This window comes from Eulemur rufifrons, chromosome 8, assembly GCF_041146395.1.
Source record: "Eulemur rufifrons isolate Redbay chromosome 8, OSU_ERuf_1, whole genome shotgun sequence".
Lineage (NCBI taxonomy): Eukaryota > Metazoa > Chordata > Mammalia > Primates > Lemuridae > Eulemur > Eulemur rufifrons.
The window spans coordinates 112,776,050-112,800,936 of NC_090990.1; the positions used below are offsets into that span (position 1 = coordinate 112,776,050).

The following is a 24,887-nucleotide window of genomic DNA, read 5'->3' on the forward strand; positions in this document are numbered from 1 at the left end:
CAGGCCAGGTGTGGTACCTCACACCTGTAATCCCAGCACTTTGGGAGGCCAGGGAGGGAGGATCACTCGAGGCCAGGGGTTTAAGACCAGCCTGGGCAACATAGAAAGAATCCGTCTCTACAGAAAATTTAAAAATTAGTTGGGTGTGGTTATGCACGCCTGTAGTCTCAGCTACTTGGGAGGTTGAGGCAGAAGGATAGCTTGGGCCCAGGCGTGTGAGGTTGCGGTGAGCTATGATCATGCCACTGCACTCCAGCCTGGGCAACCCTGTCAAAAAAAAAAAAAAAAAACCCAAACCAAAAATTGCTGAATCATGAAATAAAGAAAACAGACAATTCAAGTAGTTCATCTCAAATTTCAAGCTTCCTAAGTATGGTATCTCGGTCTTGCTAAGCAATTAGAAGTAACTGAAGAGTCAAGCTCATTCTCAGAAACTGTGAACTCAAGGGTATAACTAAAAGCACTTATTTCTGCAAGTTATTACACTTTCAACTTCCTGTTTTATTTAGACAGCTCATCATGACCATTTCAGGTAATGATGCAGAAGTTAAAAAAACCCAACTTCCTCTTTATAAAGTGATAAAAACTTCAGCAGTTAGTTATGAGAATGGATGATTTTACTAGCTTGTACAGAAATACTTGCAAGGAAATCATAGACCTTCATCACAAATTCACCTCATGGTTTCTTGCTTTAAAAAAAATAACAAAGATAAAAAGCAATATTAAAATATATTTGGCAACAAAAATAATATGCAAGGAGATAAGAGGAAACTGGTCACAGATCTTGTTATAAAACCAAGACTACTGTTATTAATTAAAACACTATAATATCTAAAGATATCTTAATTGGCACTTTGAAATACATACATATTTTCCCAAGTTTAACTAAAAAGGCATTCTAACCTAATGTCAAAGACAAAAATCCAACAACACTGGTAAATGTGTATGACTTGGGGACAATAAACTTCAAAGTTTGTTACCTAAATTCTTTGTGAAATTTGGTTAAAATAGAAGAAATTTTTTTTTTTTGCTTAATGGCCGGGCACGGTAGCTCACGCCTGTAATCCTAGCACTTTGGGAAGCTGAGGCGGGTGGATAGTTTGAGCTCAGCAGTTCGAGACCAGCCTGAGCAACAGCGAGACCCCGTCTCTACTAAAAAGAGAAAGAAATGATTTGGACAGCTAAACATATATATGTAGAAAAAATTAGCCAGGCATGGTGGCGCATGCCTGCAGTCCCAGCTACTCGGGAGGCTGAGGCAGGAGGATCACTTGAACCCAGGAGTTTCAGGTTGCTGTGAGCTAGGCTGACTCCACAGCACTCTAGCCCCGGCAACAGAGTGAGACTCTGTCTCAAAAAAAAAAAAAGAATTATCAGTTGGACTAACAAATATTAGCCCAGTATTTTCACTGTAATTTAATCTTATTTGAATCATAACTGTTTACCTCAGAATAAACATTTTATTATAGTTTTCTTTGCTCACAAGTCTTTTTTTCCTAACTCTTAAACATTTATGATAATCAGTTTCTAAATAAGAGAAAAACCAATGCTGAAAGTGTTGTTCAATGACTGATAAGTGTAGAGCACATTCTTCACCATTTCAAAACGGCATGCCATATGTAGGTATATCAAATTATTCTGTACATCAGATTCCTGGATCATACAGTCCCCTGCCCCATCCCAATCTCTTATTTAAAAAAGAGCCAAGACAGGTTTACAGAACACTCAAGGGTGCACATTTTGTAATAGCCACAGTGGGAAACAAAAGACATAATTCTTGTCCTATAACAAGTTACCTAGTGAGGTCATTCTAATTCCTACTGGCCCTAAAATCACATATTTACTGAAAAGCGTAACTGTTATGAAAGGTGTGCAACTGTTAGGAAAAAAAAGTTATTCCATCTGACATTATGCTTATGTATTTAAGACACTTTTCAAGAAATAAATACACAAACTGCACACTGACAAATCCAGCTATAATCAAAGACTCCACAGCAGAGTATCAAAGAAGGCAGGATGCTTTGTTCAGATTTGAATGTGTTAACATGAAATTTATGTGTTATATAAAACCTTCTGGAGATTAAGAAAATCCATTGGCTATTACTGATTTGTTAACAGGAAACCAAAAACTAGTTTTCAAAAATCATAGTTAAGAGGATGTAAGACCGGGGTCGGGGATTCGGGCGGGGGATGGAGTGGGGGGCGCGGTATATGTACACACAATCAATCAACGGAGTGTCTTCGGGGAAAAGGCTGGTGTCCAAACTCTGAAGCAAATGCCCTGAGGCTTACACGTTTATTATAGAGAACAGGCAATAAATAGTACGTGAGAAAAGAAGTGGATGTGTAGTGAGGTGGACAGCACTTAGGGACCTTTTTCCCTGTCGAAGAGTCGTGACAGCAAAATCACTTCCTGAGGAAGGAGGAGCAAAAGGGAAGTTAAGAGGCCACCCTGACCAGGAAGTGACTCGCCCTAAACTAACCCCAATCACACCTAAAAATGGGGGGATGGGTGAGCCCCAACAGCTAAAGGCGGCAAAATAACCGCTTTTAGATATGCCGCGACATAATCAACGCCCTCTCTCATAATTACAAAAAGGAGTCCACAGTGACGATTCAATAAGGGAAAAGTCTCTTCTCTTGCAGGGAGGCCACTGGGCTGTGCCTCAGGCCCAGGAGGAAAAGAAGAGAGTTGAGGAATGGGAAACTGGGGCCACCGTGAGGCAGAGGAAAGCCCCTTAAGAGCGAAGCGTCCCGACTGCAGAGAGCGTATGTCAGCACACGCCAAAAAGCTTCTTTTTCCTGGGGACACTGCCAGGCTTTCTACCGCAGCCGGGTCGGGCCCCTGTTCCCTGTCGGGGGAGGAGGTAAGAGAGAGAGGCGGACCCCTTACCTTCTCCTCATCCGACACCCGATCCTCGAAGTCGGCCATCTTGGGCTGCTCTGGCCCAGCCCGGCCGCAGGCGCGAGGCAGGCCGGGAAGGAAGCGAGCGATGGAATCACCGCGGGGGCAGTCGGAAGGACCCGCCCGGAAACGCAGATCAAGAGGGCGCCATGTCAGTTACGCATGGGGTGACAACTCCCTGCGCCAGTGCCCTGGGTCGTTGGCACTTCCTTAAGTGACTTGAAGTCTAATCTCTTTCTCACTGAGTTACAGTCATTTCCCCATTCATCTACTGGACGCTGGCAGCGCGTTTCGACTGTTCTTGGCGCCTGGGCTCCATCCGACCCAATAGCAGTTGCTCCTCCTATAAGTTTTGCTGGTACCAGTGATCTCCATGGCAGCCGAATCCAAAGCGCTAAGAGCTGCTCGGCCTCTGGAACGATCGGTGGCTTTTCCAACCCCGGAAATGGGGTGAATGGAAGCAATAACGCTTCACTCCGGGGTCACCTCTCCGTTCAGTTCCTTCAAAACAGACGCCGTGATCCGTCCGTTCCCCGCCCCCCGAAGGAATAGGTAGCCCCAGTCTTGGGACTCGCTCCTCCACCTTCCAATCTTCTCGCTACCGGTTTCCCAGGACTCTCAGCCTTCACAGAGGCCAACTTCAGATCCGCCACTATCCCAGGATTCCCGACTCCGGGTTTCCTGCCCTTCCCTCCCAGCTCCCGGCGGCTGCGAGAGCGGCAAGATGGCGGAGCGTGGCGGCTTCGGTGAAGCCGCAACTGCTGAATCTCTTTCTGCACCTGCTCCCGGCATGAGCCCGCCGCTGGGCTGGAAGGAGCGGCTGCGGGCCGGGCTGGCGGGGGCTGGGGCCTCGTTGTGGTTCGTGGCTGGGCTGGGGCTGCTTTACGCTCTGAGGGTCCCGCTGAGGCTGTGTGAGAACTTGGCAGCGGGTGAGAGGACCAGACCTCCCGGGGACGGGCCAGGGGCCAAGACAAGTGCCGGGGGCAAGGGCCAAAGGGCAGAGATTCTCGGTAGTCATCGAGGGCCTCGGAGAAGTCGGTGATACGCGACCAAGTGAGTTATTTTTCTCTTGGGCCGCAACCCCGCAGCTGATTTTCAAACCTGAGCTGCAGCTACCGGCTCCTCCCTAGAGCTCTTAAGATCCGCCCTCTCTCTTACTTAGATCCTCGTTTACCCGAGGAAAAGCCACCTGACAAGCTGTAAGCTTCAGGTGGTAGGACAGAAGATGCCATTCTCAGATTTAGATACAGAATTTGTATACACCCCTACCATTGGTAAAGTCCTTGAAAATCATTCTTTTGAGTCTCCCGCCGCCCACCTTAGAGAACCCACACTACGAAGATAAGCACATCTGTCATTCAGGGATTTCAAAGAAAGAAAATGCCGTGATCTTAGTAGACTATTGTTTTAAAATAGTTCTATTAAGAAACAGTTTTCGTGGTATTTGTGTGTGTTCCTTTAGGCTTTATCTTGAGTAATAAAATAGAACAGTACAGCAAGTAAAGAGAGACACCCTCCTCCCCCGCCCCTAAACAGCAGTGGGTTTGTTCATAAGTTCTTTCGACATCTATAGAGCGCTTGCTATGTAGTCTGGACTAAAGATACAGAGATGCATAAGAAGTGATGACTGCGTAGATTCTGAAAATACTGTACTATTATTTACTTGTAGACAGGACAAAGTGGATGGAGCCAGGGCCTCTTACCATGTCATTATATTTCATTCAAGCCTTGAGAAGCAACCTCTGAACAAGATGGAAGTATTTATTTCTGTTTCTTGATGACTTTGGCTATCTGTACAGTGGTTTATTTTTCTGTAGCAAAAGAAGGCAATGTCCCCTTTCCTATAACATGAGATAACAGGGAAAGACTGTAAGATAATGTTCTGAGATATTTTGGATTTTTTAGAAGATAGGTACAATGTAAATTCATATATAACTAGTACACTGAAACAGGCTAGACTGAAGAGCTAATTTGGTGGCTCTGTAACAGGTGAATGAAGCATTTAATCGTGGTTTGTATGCGCAATGGCATGTTATTCATTGATATATTATTTATTTTTCTACATGTTAACCAGATACACCATTTAGATGAGATTAGTTGACTATCATAGATTTTTATTTCTTTCTAAAACCCAAAGTATTTATGAGACCTTTTTTTTAAGTGGAAAATCTGATCCAGGATTTCAGTAAGTCAGGTGCAAAGAACTCTCTGTTGCTTTTCTCTTTGAGCTATTTTGCCTCTCTAGCTGACATACCAAATACTACACTGTTTGTTTCCTTCTAATTTGAAACACTGGTTTGTATCTCACCAAAATAATTAGGGACTAGTTTTCAACCTCCTTTGTTTAGCTTCTTATCCTTATGGAGTTGCAAAAATTCTTGTCTACATTATGATTTATAAGTGCTTTTATTCTCAAAAGCAAGCTGATTTGCTGCTTATTTAACCAACAGTGTAAAATCCTACCTTTACATGTGTGAATGCATTTTTAAGATATGATAAAATGGTCATTTAAAGTAGCTTTTTAAAAATTACAACTTTCTCAAATGAATTTCACACTAAATATTAATACTACTTATGCCCCTCCACTCATAAAAACACCTGCATATTTGTAACTTAAGTACTTTAAATTTGTATTTTTTATTTGCATTTTTTAAACTTTGATTTTTTTTTTTTTTCTTTTCACAGTGACAGTATTTTTAAATTCATTGACACCCAAATTCTATGTGGCACTTACAGGGACATCTTCTTTGATATCAGGACTAATATTTGTAAGTAGTTTCCATTTCCTTCATTCATGTTTTGTTATTTTTCTAAAGATCCACCCTGTTATATGGTTACAATAATTATAAATTGTAGTTACTTATGGATTAGCATTTCTAAAATGTGTTCAGCATTTGAAAAGAGAATTACCTATTCAACAAGTTTGGGGAACACTACTTTTCCCTATCCACTTGTAGAGATTGGCAGTATTTATTTGCGTATTAAAGACTTATTATATACTGTAGTGGGGGAGGGGATGGGGATGAGGTAGACGTTAAATACCTGCAGGGCCCAAGTTGGTAACAAAGATGAGTGAAATGGACAGAATTTAAGAATTAAATTCCATATGGGTAATCTGGACAGCACATACTCCTTCTAAGAGGGGCTAAAGCTAATTGTTGCCATGTAGACTTGTGACTAGTATTACCAGATATTCCTACTTTTCAAATGATTTCAAGAAAACTTAGATATACAGATTTTATATAAATTTTTCAGTATTTTAATATTGGCAACATTGAGCAGACTAAAATTTATGTGTCTTGTATTCAGCCTGTAGTTTTTCCAAGCCCTAGTTTCCTCATCTGTGAACTAGGGACAATAATAGTATCCACTTTATAGTATTATGAAGCCTAAATGAGATAATGTGTGTAAAAGTTTGTATTAATAACATGGTAGCTGGCTCAGAGTGAGCACTTAATGAATTTTGGCCATTACTGTTCTGAGAAGTCCCACAAAAAAGAAATGTGCTTAACTTTAATTCAACTTTTTCTTGAACAAAATATCATTTTTTATTAAAAAATGTGTTTTTAAAAATTTTGTAATCCCCATTAACATCCCTGGTATCTAGTGTTTCCTGCTGTACTCTTTGGAAAAATACTGCTATAGATAAAAATCTTAAGTTATACTCCATGCACGGCCAATGGATTTTTCTGTTCTTTTTTCTTATCTCTAGGTGGTGCTCTCCAGCTATAGTAGAAAGAGTAGTATTTGTATTGGACCTTTTTTAAAATAAGGCCTAACACTGACCATTTTGTTAAAGTGAAATGCCAGACAAGAAAGAGATTTTTCTCAGGGGGAAAAAAATAAGCTATTGAGGAATCCAGGTTAAAAGCTATATGTTAGTATAAGCCTCACAATTTATTGATTTATAAACTCTACTCATAGTTAAGCATATTTTAGCATATTTAGTCAATAGCATAAAAAGTCTAAATAAAGAAAATAAACTATCTTTAAATAGCTGAGGTATTGGAGAAAGCATTGGTTTTGGAATGAGAATTTTGAATCTCGACTCTGCCACTTACTAGCTGACTTCAGGCAAGTCACATAAACTGTCTAAATCATAATTACCTCATTTATAAGAAAGGGATAACATATATACATATATATGGTTTCTAAAATCTTTTAAAATATTTTTGTAACTCTTTTTAAAACAGGATTTTAAATATATAAAAATTAGGAAATTCCAGTAGTATTTTATTTTATTTTTTTTTTTGAGACAGAGTCTCACTCTGTTGCCCAGGCTAGAGTGAGTGCCGTGGCGTCAGCCTAGCTCACAGCAACCTCAAACTCCTGAGCTCAAGCGATCCTCCTATCTCAGCCTCCCAAGTAGCTGGGACTACAGGCATGCGCCACCATGCCCGGCTAATTTTTTCTATATATATTTTTAGCTGTCCATATAATTTCTTTCTATTTTTAGAAGAGGTGGGGTCTCGCTCTTGCTCAGGCTGGTCTCGAACTCCTGAGCTCAAACGATCCGCCCACCTCGGCCTCCCAGAGTGCTAGGATTACAGGCGTGAGCCACCGCGCCCGGCCACCAGTAGTATTTTAAAAGTTAAATTTTGTCATCACCCTTGCAATACTGATGGATTTTTATTAGCAAAGGTTGTTGTATTTATAATTTCTTTTACTGCCTAGACTTATCCAACTTGTATACATGTACACTCAGATATACATATACAGTGAGGTATATGTGTGAAGCAGTCTAGTGTAATGGTTAGGAGCTGTGAAGTCAGGCAAACCTGAATAAGAATCCCAGCTCTGCTACTTACCAGTGATATGAACTAGAGCTCGTTATTTAAATTTTGAATGTGTGTCCTCATCTCTAAAGTCAGTTGTTGTGAGGATTAAATGCCATAATGCATGCGAAGGGCTTGGCACAATGTTTGGCTCTTAGAAAGCTTTTAGTAAGTATTAACAATTATTATTATCATTGTTCGTTTATGTTAAAAAGTTGACTTAAAAGTTGAAAAAGCCTCTAGCTTCATATTAATTCATAAAAAACCCACCTGTACTTTATATGGTGAAGGGCAGTATTTATTATTGCCCTTGTGATTACTGTCCTTGACAGTATTTATCCAATGTTTTTATCCAAGATTTATCCAATATAAATCTTATCTTTTCTGTCACATAAATAATTTCTGCTTGTGTAATTTCTTCTGGTTGTTTTAAAGAAGTTTCATCACACTTCTTAGTAAAACATATGGTAGAAGCCAAACCATGACCACATTTGGTGGTGATTAATTTCTTGCTAACTCAATAAAAGTGAGCAGAAAAGGAGCCATTTTAGACTGAGCATAAAACAATAGTGGCATGATAGAAAAGAATGCTGCACCTTGATTTTCTAGCACTTTCCTATAAATGTTATAGCACTTAGTCAGTGGGCTACAATGTAGTGAAAAATGACCGCATAGTTATGACACCTGTGTAGCATATTTGTTCTATTATTTACTGAAACAAAAAATAACATTCCTAGAGGTTTGAAAACTCCAATTGTTTTTGTGATGTGCTCTGTTTGTGGTCATTGTAAAACAGTTTAAAAAAAGATTAAAATCTCTTAGGCAGTTGTGGATGTGTTTGTTTATTCTTTAAATAAATAAAGTAATACATTTGTCCAATACATTTGGCAGGAAACTAGTCTCTCAGTTGGCTTTTTGAGGGAAATGGTCCATAAATAAGAGGAGGAAGATATTCATTTTATAGTCAAGACATATTAATAGAAAACTAATTACATAAAATTGTTCAAATGAACATAATGAACAATTTCAGATTTCATTCAACAAATATTTATAGAGGGCCTTTTATGTGTCAAACACTGCTCTAGGTGTTGGGAATACCACGATAAGCAGATTCTGGCCTCATGGAATTGGTCTAGAAGGTGATTAGAGACAATGATTCATTCACTTGATAATTGTTTATTATGTGGCCTACTGGTTGCCACACACTTTCTAAGCACTGGGCTTACAGCAGTAAACAAAACAGAAAAAAATTCCTGTGCTCATGGAGTTTATATTTTATTAGGGGAATAGATAATAAAAGATAAATAAGTCACACAAATAGTATGTTTTTACTAATAGTGATAAGTGCTAAGGGGAAAAAAATGAAAAGGAGAAGGGCACGTAAAGTGTCAGGGGAGAAGGTTGAAATTGTATCTAGAGTAGCAAGGGAAGGTCTCACTGAAATGGTGACTTTTTTAGTAAAGACCTAAAGGAAATGAGTAAGCTAGCTATGCTGCATATGTTACTTCTACCTCAATGGGAGTGTGCTTGGGGGTTTGAGGAACAGCAGCAGTTATTACAGGTGAAAAGATTACTCTGAAAGGAAAACACAAGATCCAATGGAATTGCACAACACAGTTGTCTGTTCTGTGGAATTCAAGAGAAGTTCCCTAAGGAAGTGTCATTTAAACTGAAACCCACATGAGCCAGGCAAAGGAAGTTTGGGAGGTTGGAATGTCCACCTATGACAATTTCTGCTAATTTGGCACAGACAGCTGCTTTTGGTTCCTTTTTTTTATAATAAGGATAAACTATGGAAACACAAAGAAGTGAATATCCTGATTTTTAAATGGGTCAATATGGGAATGATCTTGAATCTTAATCTGTATGTTAATAATATTGCCAAATATTGGAGTAATACTTTTGGGTTCAAAAAGCACTTTCTTGTAATTCTTGTTAACCACATTTAATAGACAAGGACACTAAAGTTCTGAGATTTTAGAGATTAAGTGACTTGCCCAAAGCACACAGCTAATAATTGGCTGATTTGGGAGTCAAACGTGGACATTCAGATCCTGGTCTAGTGGTTATCCACTATGTTAATTGTTTTAAAACTGTTTTTAATTGTGCTACAGATAGAATAAAATGACAGTGCAACATAACAGAGTGAAATTATTTATAAATTAAACACTTCTTAATGTTTTTTTAGTGCTTTATTATATATGCATAGTTTTGCCTAAGCTTGTCTAAATTTTATGACAAAACTATAAAAAAGGTATTTCACTTTTACACAGCATGTGTTATTGGTGAATCTTGTGTTTGTGTTGTTTTGTTTTGTTTTGTTTTGAAGGAGAGTGCATTTAAAATGCTGAATTGAACGGGGACATCTTGAGAGAATGTTTTAATTTGAGCTCATTTATCTGCTGATCAATTCTAAGTGAAGGATGTTTTCTACTTGTCATAGATATTTGAATGGTGGTACTTCCACAAGCATGGCACATCTTTTATTGAGCAAGTGTCTGTAAGCCATTTGCGACCACTGATGGGAAGAACAGAGAGCAGCATTTCAGAACCAGGTTCTTCTTCCAGCAACAGAGAAAGTGAAACCAGCAGGCAGAATCTGTCAGGTGACTACTTTTCTAACATCATTTTCAGAGCTGTATAGTTAAGATTGAGTTTGGCTGTGAAAAATATAAAACTCAAAACAGAGAGCTATGGTTTGAATGTTTGTGTTTCCCCCCAAATTCAAATGTTGCAACTTAATCACTAATGTGATGGTGTTAGGAGGTGGGGCCTTTGGAAAGTGATTAGGTCATGAGGGCAGGGCACTCATGAATGTGATTAGTGCCCTTATAAAAGACACCCAGGAGAGCTGCTTGCCCCTTGCACCATTCGAGGACACAATGAGAAGGTACCACTATGAACCAGAAAGCAGGCCCTTACCTGACACCAAATCTGCCAGTACCTTGATTATGGACTTCCCAGCCTCCAGAATTGTGAAAATAAGTTTACATTGTTTATAAGCTGCCTAGTTTATGGTATTTTGTTATAGCAGTCCAAATGGACCAAGAAACAGAGAGAAGTTTGTCTTTTGTGTAGATATAGGTAATCCATGGCTGGTATGGAGAACAATGATCATCAGAGACTCAGACCCTTTATATTTTTTAGCCTGCCATCTCCACATATATTTTTTACCTTGTAATCCAAGACAGTTGCTCTGGCTTCCACCATCATATCCACATTCCAATCACCAAGAAGGAAAAAAGGCCAGAAGGACACTCCTTTCCTCTACCCTACTCCACAGCAGCTGAGGACACTTCTCAGAAGTGTTACATACTTACTTCCTACTGGTCAGACCGTTGTCATATGCCTACTACTTGCCATAGGGAGGCTGGAAATTTTAATCATTTTCTCAGTGCATAAGTGCTCAGCAAATAAGCAGGGGAACTTATTCATGATAAAGGAGAGAAGACAGACAATTAGCTATCCTTGCCAAAAAAGCAAAGTAGGAAAAATAGCTTCTCTTTTCAGTATACTTACAAAGTATCAAAGTCTCAGTTCTTCATGTATGGATATTCCATTGTTATATTTTAATTGTAAACTGTTCCTCTGTATGTGTCTGGTAATAGTGAATATTATTAGTGATATGTAATCAGGAAAGTAAAATTTTGATAATGAGAGTGAAGATAACCTTAAGAACATCCAGCTTGGTAGAGAATACAGACATAAATAAGTCGACAGCAAAAGAGTATGGTTAGCTGCTTGTACAGAGTATCTATAAGATACTATAGTGACTGAAAAAAAGGAGTGGTCAAGTTATTCTTGGAGGGAGGGCCACAAAATGTTTCACAGAGGAGATGCTTACATTGGACCTCAAAAATGAGTCAAAGTCTCCTTTTGTTCAACTTTCTCTCCCTGGATAATTTTATCTCATTCTATAATATTACCTACCAAAGGCATGTATGCTGGGAGAACCAAGTTTAAATTTCTATCCCCAAGGTCACTTTAAAATTCTAGACCCACATTTCTAACTCTTTGCTAGAAATTTCCACCTTTGATAGCCCTAAGCACCCTGAACTCACTCTGTGCCAAATGAAACTAATTACCTTCTTCCAATAGTTCTCCCTTCATAACCCTAAAATCTGTTACTGGCACCCAATTTTCATACTAGAAATCTTTGAGTAGTTTTAATTTATATCTCTTTTATTTCCCCTTCCTTCTCAAAACAGTCAACCTCCAAATTGTGTTGATTTCCCCTTAAAAATTATCTCTATCCTACCTTCTTTTATTTCAACATTCATTGCCCCATATCTAAGCCCTTGACATCTCTTTGTTAGACTATTCCTCTAATATTTCTCCTTCTAGAATATCCTCTCCCATTACTATGTAAAAAAAAGTAGTTCTCAAACTTTCTGGACCCAGGAATCCTTTACATTCTTAAAAATTATTGAGGACCTCAGAGAGCTTTGTTTATATCTAGATTGTATCTATCAATACTTATATTAGAAATTAAAACCAAAAAATTTTAAATATTTTAAAAATAACAATAAACCCATTGTACATTAACATATTGCTATAGACTGAAATGTGTCTTCCAAAATTCATATGCTGAAACGCTAGCCTCCAATGTAACTGTATTTGGAGACAGGACTTTTAAGGAGGTGATTAAGGTTCAATGAGGTCATAAGGATGGGGATTGATCTGATAGGATTGATGGCTTTGTAAGAAGAGGAAGAGCGCTCTCTCTCCCTCTCCCTGTCTCACTTCTCCACCCCCTCCAGCCATGCAAGGACACAGAAAAACCTGCTGTCTGCAAGCCAGGAAGAGAACTTTCACCAGAGCCCAATCATTCTGCTATTCTGATCTTGGACTTCCAACCTCCAGATTGTGAAAAAATAAATTTCTGTTGTTTAAGCCACTCAGTATATGATATTTTGTTATGGCAGCCTAAGCTTACTAATAATACAGATTTTGGTACTGAGAAGTGGGGTGCTGCTGTAACAAATACCTGAATATGTGGAAGTGGCTTTGGAACTGGGTAATGGGTTGAGGCTGGAAGAGTTTTGAGTTGCATGTTAGAAATATGGATGTTAAGGGCAAATCTGGTGAGATCTCAGATGGAAATGAGGAACATGTTACTGGAAAATAGAGGAAAGGTTATCCTTGTATGAAGTGGAGAAGAACTTGGCTGAACTGTGTCCTAGCATTTTATTGAAGGTAGAACTTGAGAGCAATGAAATTGGATATTTAGCTGAAGAGATTTTTAAGCAAAGTGTTGAAGGAGCAACTTGGTTTATCCTGACTGATCATAGGGAAATGTAAAAGGAAAAAGATGAATTGAAGAAGGAATCATTAAGCAAAAAAGAACCAGAACTTGGAGATTTGTAAAATTCTCAACCTATCCATATTGTAAAAACAAGAAAACTTATTCTGACAAGAACACTAAGGGTGTGGCTAAACAGCCAATTAATGTGTACACCTCATGGACATAATTAGTTATCTCATCAGAAGCCAGGAATAGAGTCGGGTTTATATCAGCAAACACACTGCCCATGTTAACTAAAAGGGACAGAGAAAGCAGGACAGAATGAAGGAAGGCTCTTTGACTTCTTGGATTCTATAGGACCCGACCAGAGAGCTGTCTATTCAGCTGTGAATGTGTATACTTCAAAAAAAAGAAGGGAAGAATGACCAAACCCAGGGTTGCCACTCCTACCACAGGCCCAGGGGGCAAGGCTGTTTCCTCCTTGGTTTCAAAGAGGAACCAGTTTCTAGGGCCACATGACTCTACGCAGTGCCTCAGGGGCCAGGACATTCTCATAGTACCACATGGGTGGAGCTATGCCATAGAGCCATGAGGGTTACAGTGCCACTCCAGTGGGCCTGGAGGGCAGAGTATCAAACCAAAGAGAATTATTGTCAAGCTTTAAGATCTAATGGAATTTGCCTTGCTAGCTTTTGGACTTGCTTTGGGACCCATCACCCCTTCTGTCCTTTTGGTTTCTCCTTTTTGGAATGGGAATATCTATCTTATGCCTGTCCACTATTGCACAGTATATTGGAAACACATAACTTTCTGGTTCCACAGGTTCACATCTGGAGAGGAATTTAGTCTAAGGATAAATTGTACCTTGAGTTGTACCTGTATTTGATTCAGATAGTATTTCGATAAGACTTTGGATTTTAGAGTTGATGTTGGAATGAGTTAAGACCTTGGGGGCTATTGGGATGGAATTAATGTATTTTGTATGAAGGATATGAATTTGGGGGGGGCAATGGAAGAATGCTATAGACTGGATGGTATACCCCTAAATCCATATTTTGAATCTCTAATTCCCCATGTGACTCTATTGGAGATTGAGCCTTTAAGGAGGTGATTAAGGTTAAATAAGTGTGGAAACCTAATCTGATAGAATGGATTTCCTTATAAGAAGAGGAAGATAAAATCAGGTTGTTGGCAAGATTAAAAAAAGAAGAAGAAGAGAAAGAGACACCAGAGCTTTCTCTCTGTGCCATGTGAGAACACAACATGAAGGCAGCCATCTGCCAGGCAGGAAGAGAGTCCTCACTAGAGCTCAACCTTGCTGGTACCCTGATCACAGACTTCCAGCCTCCAGAACTGTGAGACAATAAATTTCTGTTGTTTAAGCCACTGAGTCTGTGGTATTTTGTTATGGCAGCCTGAGCTAGTACACATATTACAAAAAATAATTATATTTCACCCAAAAAGAAAAAGTTTAGTCAGAAGACTGGCATTGTTTTACATTTGTTTAACTCTCTTTAATGTCTAGCTTAACAGAAGACTGCTTAGTCTCGGATCTGTTTCCTCACTGTTTGTTGTGATATGTTGTTTTGATTGAAGTATATAAAGAAAATCTTGTCTCGCACAGATTTGTAGTTGGCAAAGGGAGGAGCATTTTAATAACCTTCTTAGAAAATTGTGCTTATCGTTTTTTGACACTATACCCAAACTTGCTAAGAGGTACTTTCTGAAAGTTTAGTTGCAGTGTGGAATCTGAACTTTTCATGCTGTTATGTTAAAATCCACTGGTATATCTTGCATTTTGAATGGATCTGTTACTTATGCATAATTTTATAGCATCATGCATTGGTTATTTGGAAAATACTTGTTCACTGAGTTATATGTATCTTAAATATTGATACATTTTAATACATAATACAAAAAATCATGTTTATTAATATCACCACCAATCTCACAGAAAACTCTTTAAGTATTGTCAATTACCAGATTCGTGATAGCAGGCACAAGGTTTTCAAAATTCTAACACTTATGTTTTGAGCTTTTAAGCTCAAATTTTATCATTGGCAGCAACTATTGTTCCTTTTCTTCCTTGAAGTTGACAGACTGACTTTGTTCATTTTTAAGAAAATGTCTGCCAGGTACCCATCTAAATAACCATAGTTTGTCTGTGACTCTTTGAAGTGTAAGTGGTGTTCCATGACAAAAGTGGCCAGTTCAGCTCACAAAACAATAGCTTTTACTGAAGATAACCATCATACCTGGAATAATGTTTAAAAGAAATTTGCCTTGTTTTTACTGCAAGCATGTGGGAGTGAAGAAATTGATGACTCCTAATACAATTTGATGTTACTGCCTTGACTCTTGCTAAAGCAGCAGTCCCCAACCTATTTGGTACCAGGAACTGGTTTCATGGAAGACAGTTCTTCCATAGGAGGGGAAGGGAGGAGGCAGAGTGCAGGTGGTAAAGCCTGGCCCTGTTCCTAGCAGGCCATGGACCAGTACTGAGCTGCAGCGTGGGGGTTGGGAACTGAAGTGCTAAAGAACTAGCAGTTTTAGCCACCATTGATTTTGCACAACCAGTTCAACTTTGTAGGACAAGTAAAACAAGTGTGCCAAGGGCACAAATTTTAAGGAAGCCCTGATCCTCAGGGTCATACAACTGAATTCGTGTCAACATAGTTAAAAAGGCAAATAATGTCTTAGAATTTATTACGAGGAGTTGTTACTTTGCAAGTCCATGAATTATACCTTTCAGAACTGATCTAAACAAAGATCTATTATTTATTTTTCTCCTTATAAACCTTTGATGACTAAGGATAATAGCTAAACTCCTTAATATGGCATATAAGCTCCTTCATCAGTTTCCCCCAGTCTATTTTCTGACCTCATTTACAGGTCAGAAAATAGCTCTCCCTCTCACCCCTTACCCTGTACTCTAGCCTAGCCATGCTACATGGTTTTATGGCACTTCCTCTGCTTGGAATGTTCTTCATTTGGCAACCTTCTACTTATCTTTTACAGTGATTCAATGTCAGTTCAAATGTCACCTCTTTTCTAAAGCCTCTCCTGATTTCCCCAGAGCAAAATGAATCACTCTCTTTTTTCTCTTGGAATAAAACATATCTCCACTATAGCACTTACCATAGTTTGGCCCATTGTTTACATGACTAACTCTCATGCTATATTTAATTCAATTAAACAAGTCCAGTTCCAGATGCTGTGCTAGGCTCCAGGAATATAAAAATGAACAAAGTTTTAAGAGATTGTATTTTAAAGGGGAAACTAAAAACCAAACAGATAATCACATTATAACATGGTAAGTACTATAATTGAATTATGAACCAAATGCCATAGAGACAGAAATAAGGGAATGACTAGGTTTAATTCTGTTTCTTAAGAGCATGCTTTATTTGTCTTTATAACATCTGTGGCTAGCACTGTGCTTAGGATATAGTGGGTAAATAATAAATGTTGGTTAAATGAAGATTTAACTGCAATTGATTAAACTATCTCATTTTTTTTTTTTTTTCCCCTTGTTTTTCAGAATGCAAGGTATGGAGAAACCCTCTAAATCTTTTCAGAGGAGCAGAATATAGCAGGTAGCACATTTTGCTTTCACTATAAGTATGGCATTGGTCAGAGTAAATGTGTTATGGAAACATTTATTTTTATAAATATATCACAGCTTTTCTAGTTGGAGATACTGATAGATAATAAGGTAAAATGATTAGCCCAAGGTTTTGTTGGTAGCATCTTCACTGTGTTTACTTTTACAATCATAAGAAGCATTGCTTCAAACTATGTTTGTGATACGTAAGTATATATTAGGCCTCTGGTTTATGGCAGAAAGGCTTTTATTAATACAAAGAATTTGTGACATTAATTGTGCATATGTGCTCAATTTCAAAATTTATTTGAGGTTTCATTAAAAAAAAGAAACAGTCCAAATGTGAATGTAACCTTTATTTCTACAGCATAAAGTATTTTTATATTGATTTTATATTGCCATTTCCTGTCCATACTACTATGTCTATTTCTTATCCAGTTTTACTCCAAATGAGAAAACATCTTTTGAAATTTATGACCAAAGATACTTCAGATTTATTTATGTATGTATGTATTTATTTATTTATCTATCTTCCTTTCCTTTTTAACACCTTGCAGTGAGAATCACTTTTATTTTGAGGAGGGCTGTGTTTTACCTGGAAGTAGACTGGGGCATGTTATTTAATTCATTGAACAGGAAACACTATGTATCTGCTATTTAGGGGCAATATGCAAAATGATGGAGATATAAAAATGATTAAGCAATAACCCCTGTGCTTAAGGACTTAAAAGTATAAAATAGTGATATCCTGGGAATTGAAAGCTAGGCTTTTATGAAAGATGCCATATAGCCTGTACTAAGAGATTCTGCAAGAAACAGGTCCTTGAACCTCTTGGTGTGTTTAATCAAAGTAATTGAGGCTATTCCTTGTTATATTATAGAGGGTCCATTTCATGAAGATCTTTACGAGTAATTTCTTAGTATTAGGAATACTTATATTTCCTTTGACTAATTAGCTTGTCTTAATGTAAAAGTCTAAGTTGTATTGATAAATCATTGTGTGGCTCTAGAAAGCTTAAAGTCATATGTAACCAACCCTTAGCAAGTGCACAGAACTCTTTGGTATATATTTCATATGTTAGCTTCATTCATATGTTAGCCATTTTTGTGTGCCGATACTTATTTTTCTTTTACTGAATCTTTTTTATTTACTTGTAATTTAGGTTATTGATATTATACATATATTTTTTAACTGCTTTAAATCATTTTGAGAATAATGTGGATTGTTAATTTTTCTAATTCTTAGAATACATAGCAAAACTTTGATAAATGAACTATTTGCTTTTTTTTCTTCATGATAATTTCTTACAAAATAGCTAAAAACTTTAGCAAGGCAATTTATACTATTAAATAATTTAAAATCTTTGATCATATATGTAAAAACACTTATAATTTGCTTTTAAAATGCTTATATTTTTCTGATTATAAAACATGTGCATATTCATTGTAGAAAATTGAAAAGTACAGAAATGTATAAAAAAGAAAGTAAATATCACCTTTTCCTATCAACAGGTGATAACTGCTGTTAGTGTTAGAGTATTTCCATCCAGTCTTTCTCTTCTATATACATATATAGAAACAAAACTCAAACATCATAATGTATGTATAGTTTTACGTTCTACTTTTTTCTAACATAATATTATGTGAATTTCCCACAAAATTTCTTAAAAACATGAATTCCTTCAAAAATGTGATTTTTAACAGTTATATATTTTTTATTATATGGAGATATCATACTTTACCTACAGCTCCTTTATCTGGGTCACTTAAGATTATTATTTCACTATTAACATTTACACTAGAGGGATATCTCTCTGTATAAATATTTAGCCACATTTATGATTATTTCCTTAAGGTTGATTTGTATCACTGGGATTACTGAATCAAAAGGTATGAGCAGGTTTTTTCTTTCCTTTAATATTTTTAAAAAATTCTTACTATGGAAATTTTCAAAAATAATCAAAAGTAGAGAGAATGGTATAATGGAATTCATGTACTCATCCCTTAAAGACTTCATAGGTTGGTCCGAGTGCAGTGGTGTTTACAACTAATTGATCACAACCAGTTACAGATTCCTTTGTTCCTTCTCCACTCCCACTGCTCCACTTGACCAGCCTAAAAAAAAAAAAAAAAAGAAGACTCTTCATAGATACTATCTAATTGATTTCTGAAGTGTAAATACCAATTTACATTTACACCAGCAGTGTGTGTGGGCATGTCCGACTTCACCCTTGATAACATTATCTTTGCCAATTTGATAGGCAAAAAGTAAAACTTATTTTAATTTGCTACTTGTTAATTACTAATGAGATTTGACATTGTAAAATGTATTTTTTATCCAGTTTGTTAACTCGCTGTTAATTTATTGTGGGGTTGGGGAGGTATGAAAGTTTAAATTTTTACTTGAGTAAAATCTGGAAAAAGGTTCTCTTTGTTTTTATGCTTTGAAAGTCTTTTCTCATCTTGACTTCTAATAAAAATTCACCTATGTTTTCTTCTAGTTTCTTTTTTTTTTTTTTTGCTCTCTTCTTCTAGTTTCATTGTAGGTTGACTTTCAATACTTGATTCTAACTCACTGAGAATTTATTTAAGTATAGTTAATAAGCTATATCTAACCCAAATTGTTTTATCCCTTCAAATCCAATTTTCAAAGCACTGTTTATTGAATATTCTTTTCCTATTTGGTTTTTGATGTTTTATTATCATATTCTAAGTAGTTTGTGTAGGTTATCTCCTTTGTTTTACTGATTATAAGATTTTAAAATATCCCAAAATAGAATTTGTAGCAATATATTTTTGAAATTTAAATAGTGTCTATTGTAGCAGACATGCCCTCTCATGTCCAATTTAAATATTTTTTTGTGTTTTGGTAAAGGTACACTTGGATGACTGGTAAAGAACCACTTACATACTATGACATGAACTTGTCAGCTCAGGACCATCAGACCTTTTTCACCTGTGACACAGACTTTTTACGTCCTTCAGATATAGGTATGTGTTATATCTGTTCATGGTTTAAACAGTGATCAGGAAAATTTTTATATAGAGGTATCTATTATAGTACACAGAGTTATTTGGCTTGGAGTTCTTTGCATTATTGATAAGAAACTCAGATTAAATTAAAATGAATTATGATTGTAAACTAGGTTTATATACTACCTTTCCTTCTTATAAAGAATTTAAAATATTTCATATTTCTTTTATTGCTTGAAAAACCTTTCAGATCAAATACCACAACTGCTTTTGCAGAAAATAGTATACCTTGTTTTGGTCTGGGAAATGAACACTTGCAGTTATATATAAATGAAAATAGGACAATGTTTAAACATTGGGGAATGACATGTAGAGAAAAATGCAGTTATTTTAATCATAAGTTAGAGATGCATGTAAAGTGGTAGAAGATCATAGAAATCCCTATCATCTAGCATATTGCCCAGCATACTGTAAATATTACTATTTATTCTTATGTTTAGTTCTAAGTTCTTTTTTCTTTTTTCTTTTTTTGAGACAGAGTCTCACTCTGTTGCCCAGGCTAGAGCGCCGTGGCGTCAGCCTAGCTCATAGCAACCTCAAACTCCTGGGCTCAAGCAATCCTTCTGCCTCAGCCTCCCGAGTAGCTGGGACTACAGGCATGTGCCACCATGACTGGCTAATTTTTTTCTATATATTTGTCCAGATAATTTCTTTGTATTTTTTTAGTAGAGACAGGATCTCGCTCTTGCTCAGGCTGGTCTCGAACTCCTGAGCTCAAAGGATCCGCCTGCCTCAGCCTCCCAGAGTGCTAGGATTACAGGCGTCAGCCACCACGCTCCACCTCTCTAAGTTGTTATCAATAAGAATTGAGACTCTGAAGTGTATGCCTTAAAGATAAGGATCTTTATCACAGCTTTTCTTCTACTTTGAATGCCCTCACCCACCTTATCTATCTGATGAGTTACTTTTTATCCTTTAATATCAAATTAAGTCCTGGTATGATGGCTCACCCTATAATCCCAGCACTTTGAAAGGCCTGAGTTTGAGACCAGCCTAGGCAACAGAGTGAGACCCCGTGTCTCTACAAAAAATAAAACAATTAGCCAGGTGTGGTGGTGCCTGTCTGTAGTCCCAGCTACTCAGGAGGCTGAGGCAGAAGGATCGCTTAAGCCCAGGAGTTCAAGGCTACAGTGAGCTATGATTGCACCACTGCACTCCAGCCTGGGCGCTAGACCGAGATCCTATCTCTTAAAAAAAAAAATTCAAATTAAAAGTCACCCCCTTTAGGAAGCCTTCCCTGGGATCTCCTGTCAGAATTAAACACTTTGTTTTCTACAGTTCTACAGTACTTAGCCCAAACCTCTATTAAATTATTTTAGTTAATTTATTCAACCATAAACATTTATTAATGTTATCACACTGCTTTCATGTTTGTCTTCCCTAATTGGATATGAAACTTTTGAGAGCAAGGACTATTTTCTCTTCATCTTTGAATCCCTATCACATAGCTCATTGCCTGGCATACTGTAAATATTAATATTTATTCTTTGGCCAGGTGAAGTGTTTCATGCCTGTAATCCTAGCACTCTGGGAGGCTGAGGCAGGAGGATCACTTGAGGCTGGGAGTTTGAGACCGGTCTGCGCAACATAGCAAGACCTTATCTTTACAAAAAGTAAAAACTTTAGCTGGGTGTGGTGGTATGCACCTGTAGTCCCAGCTACTGGGGAGGCTGAACCAGGAGGATTATTTGAGCCCAGGAATTCGAGGTTGCAGTGAGCTATGATGATGCCACTGTACTCTAGCCCAGGCAACAAAGTGAGACCCTGTCTCAAAAAAAAAAAAAAAAAATGTATTCTTTGATGAAAGTATGAATGAATGAAAGGCCTAGGTGTCACAGATGTCTAAGCAATTTCACTGATAATAGCTAAAACTTGTATAGCACTTAATTATGTGGCAGGCATTGTTCTAAGCAATTTATAGAAATGTACTAATTTAATCTTCCAATCACTTTAGGAGATGGTACTATTATCGGCCCCATTTTAAAAATAAAGGAACTGAGGCAAAGAGGAATCAAGGGACATGCCTTGAGACACACAGCTAATAAATGATAAAGTTGGGTTTCAAATTCAAGTTTGGCTGTTAAACACCATACTGTCACTACTTCTACCCACCACACTGATAGGCAGAAGAAAATCACCAGTAAAGGTCTGAAAAATAAACAGGTTCCCACCATTGAAATTAGTTCATTGTGATATGTCTTCGCTGGATTAATTATGTTAAGGGTGGGTGGTAGCAGGAAACCCAAGAATCTTTGGTATGGTTACATAAAATAGTTTAATTGCAAATAGAGGAGAAAAAAGAATTGCTTTATGTTTATATACTTAATATTTATATTAATGGTAAAAATGTAGATGTTGGGGAAATAACAGCAGTATAAAATCAGTATTATATGTCAACTTTAAGGATTGAAGTGACTCTGGAAATTAGGCCTCACCTCCCTCTCTCTCTCACAGACAGAATTGCAAACATTGGCAGGCTTTTCAAATAGCAGCCATGGCTATCCACTAAAGCTGTGATCTTAAAACATTTTTGTTTGAATATCTACTAACAGAATTTTGGAAAGGGATGTGTCCCTTCACACATTTTTAAGTTGACATCATAAGGTTAAGTAATAACGAAGAATGTAATTTTTGACATATTGCAAAATGTAGACATTTAAAAATAAAACTAGTATACTCTATATTTCAGTTTATGTCATGGGATCAAATGATTTATATCCACCACTATCCATTGAAAAATTCATGAACAAATGTTAACATTAGTAATTTTATATAAGTCCTTTTTCTGCTTGAACACATACCTATTTTACATCCCTGTGTAATTTTATTATAATTATTTTATGCTATAGAAAAGTATGCTATCACACTTGCATACTTTTCCACAATAAAAATTTTTATGTAATTTTTTTAAAATTTAAATTTCATTTGACCATAAGGTTCTAAATGTTTTGCTATACTTTAATTGTATTTTTGTCAAATCCTTAGAGCTACATATTTAGTTCTTTAAATTTTGGAAAATGCCTTCCATATAACCTAACTGACTGGGTGAGTCCTCATTGTCAATCAACCAAATCAGATTTACTTTCTGACAGAGAAGTCTGACTTCATTTTTCAAGGCAAATAAACATGTTAACATGCGTCCCCTTGACAACCATCTGTCTTCTGAATTCAGATTGTAAGACAGAAAGATAGAAAAATCTTGGAACTTTGCCTAGGGCTTATCACTTGGCCAAAATAATTGCCTTTGTTATTCCTTACTAATGCCCCCTTGGCCTTGCCATGAAGGGATCTTCCCTTAAGAGGAATTCATTCTTTGATAGTAAGTGGGGAGGGTTGCTAATGGAACTGATAAAAATTGTTATCACCGCCTCCCCACTGTATAATATACTTGAATTCAGAGCATTCAGGAGCAAGAATACTCCATTTCTAATGCCAACCCCCATTGTTAAAGGAAGTAAGTAAAAGTTAGGAAGCCCTTATACAGTTTGTCTTGATTAAAAATGGCTGCCAAACCTACACTTTGAATTTTCCCTTTGGCACCTGGGATTTTTACACCATAGGGCATTGCACCCTGGAAAGATTCAGGATGGATAAGAAGTAAGTCTTTGTTTTGTGTTATAAGAGAAGGGAACATATCTTTGGAGGTAGGGGTGTGGGGATTGTGGTTAAGTAGGAAGGGAAACCAGCATAATGCATAGACCAATTGGAGAAACAGCCTTTAGGTAGATCAGCTGTATTAGTAGGAAACAGTCATATAAAGTTGAGGGTTTAGAAATAGATTTTCTTAAAACCATGCACTCCATTTTGCTCATACAAAGTTTCATGTACTTCTAGAATGTATGTATAACCCCAGTTAAAGACTGAACTCAAGGACAGACTTTACCTGTGAGTGATGATCCAGAAAAGGACTGTTGTGTTCGCTTTGGCAGCACATAGAACAACACAGAGAAGATTAGCGTGGTTCCTGCGCAAGGATGACATGCAAATTCATGAACCATTCCATATTTTAGCTCTTTTAGAATTTGTCTATCAGGTTTTCTGGTCCTCACTGGAAGAAAAAAAATAAAAATAGTAAAAAAATAAAAAAGAAAGGGACTGTTCGTTCTATATTGATCTTTTCAGACACTCACATAAAGGTAATGATTTATATTAGTAGTTTTATATTCAGAAAAGACAAATATGTATATATGTATGATGTGGCAAATTTCTCTTGACTTATTGTCATTAGTAATCACTAAATTAGTAGATTTTGTTCTCATCCTATTGATTTATCTAGGGCAGAAAACAAACATATCCACAAGAGCCAGCCAGAGGTATTTTTTGAGTTATTTGTTTTCATTTTCAACATTTAAAAATCAGATCGGGCGCGGTGGCTCACGTCTGTAATCCTAGCACTCTGGGAGGCCGAGAAGGGAGGATCGCTCAAGATCAGGAGTTCGAGACGAGCCTGAGCAAGAGCGAGACCCCGTCTCTACTAAAAATGGAAAGAAATAAATGATCTGGACAGCTAAAAATATACACAGAAAAAAAATTAGCCGGGCGTGGTGGCGCATGCCTGTAGTCCCAGCTACTCAGGAGGCTGAGGCAGAAGGATTGCTTGAGTCCAGGAGTTTGAGGTTGCTGTGAGCTAGGCTGACATCACAGCACTCTAGCCCGGGCAACAGAATTGAGACTCTGTCTCCAAAAAAAAAAAAAAAAAAAAAAAATTTAAAAATCAGGAGATTTCCCATTAAAATCCAAATTTACACTTTTTGAAAGTTAGAAAATATGACAAAACTGGACCTGCAGTTCCACTTGGTGGTAATCATCTAGATATGAGTTGTGGCTCTCCCTTTTAGACAGTGAATGTGTTTTTAGCTCACTCATTTATGTTTAATGCCTGTCATCTGTAGGCATTTACATTTGTAACCCTTGACCTTGGGATAACTGCTGGTCTCTTTCATGCTTGTTAGCATATTAGAATATTATTTAACTTGAAAAAATAAATAAATTTGAATTGATATTTGCTTTTGTTAATTATATTTTGAACATATCAAGGGCTCCTAAAGAGGCCAATTGAATACCAAATCAGCATTTTGCTTTTAATTATTCCTAAGCCTTATTTTAGAAAAAAGAAAAAATTCACTCCACTTTATTTCCACTTTCCTCTTAGACATAAGGCTGCTTTGATTGTGAAGAATACTCTTGAAAGGCTGGTAGAGCATATGAAAACATAAGAAAAAATGCTTAAAGGTGAATTAAATGACCTCACTAGAAATAAAAAAAATCAAATGAAATAGTTTTCATGTATTAAAAGAGAATGAATGTCAATTCACTCTCTTAAAT

The 24,887-nt window shown here is 37.1% G+C and overlaps 2 protein-coding genes and 1 non-coding gene across 7 annotated transcripts in view; 2 read left to right on the forward strand and 1 right to left on the reverse strand.

Moving 5' to 3' along the window:
• Nucleotides 1–2,949, reverse strand: part of CAPZA1 (capping actin protein of muscle Z-line subunit alpha 1) — a 47,814-nt gene extending 44,865 nt beyond the window's left edge. Inside the window, exon 1 of the mRNA XM_069480834.1 lies at nucleotides 2,894–2,949. Within this exon, the coding sequence (XP_069336935.1) occupies nucleotides 2,894–2,932 (39 nt within the window). The 5' untranslated portion in view covers nucleotides 2,933–2,949. The remainder of the gene's footprint in view (nucleotides 1–2,893) is intronic.
• A 515-nt stretch (nucleotides 2,950–3,464) lies between these two features.
• The window catches only part of ST7L (suppression of tumorigenicity 7 like), a 76,539-nt gene continuing 55,116 nt past the window's right edge, over nucleotides 3,465–24,887 (forward strand). For 3 of the 5 annotated variants that reach the window (XM_069480832.1, XM_069480830.1, XM_069480829.1), the window contains exons 1-5: nucleotides 3,588–3,834; nucleotides 5,591–5,673; nucleotides 10,124–10,286; nucleotides 16,467–16,521; nucleotides 19,405–19,520. In XM_069480832.1, coding sequence (XP_069336933.1) covers nucleotides 3,630–3,834; nucleotides 5,591–5,673; nucleotides 10,124–10,286; nucleotides 16,467–16,521; nucleotides 19,405–19,520 — 622 coding nt within the window. In that variant the 5' untranslated portion in view covers nucleotides 3,588–3,629. Of the gene's footprint in view, nucleotides 3,835–5,590; nucleotides 5,674–10,123; nucleotides 10,287–16,466; nucleotides 16,522–19,404; nucleotides 19,521–24,887 lie in introns of all 5 variants that reach the window. The other 2 variants (XM_069480833.1, XM_069480831.1) reach the window with 2 other exon arrangements.
• Nucleotides 23,467–23,571, forward strand: LOC138391090 (U6 spliceosomal RNA). Its single transcript, XR_011234725.1, has one exon. It is a non-coding gene; the product is annotated as a U6 spliceosomal RNA (small nuclear RNA).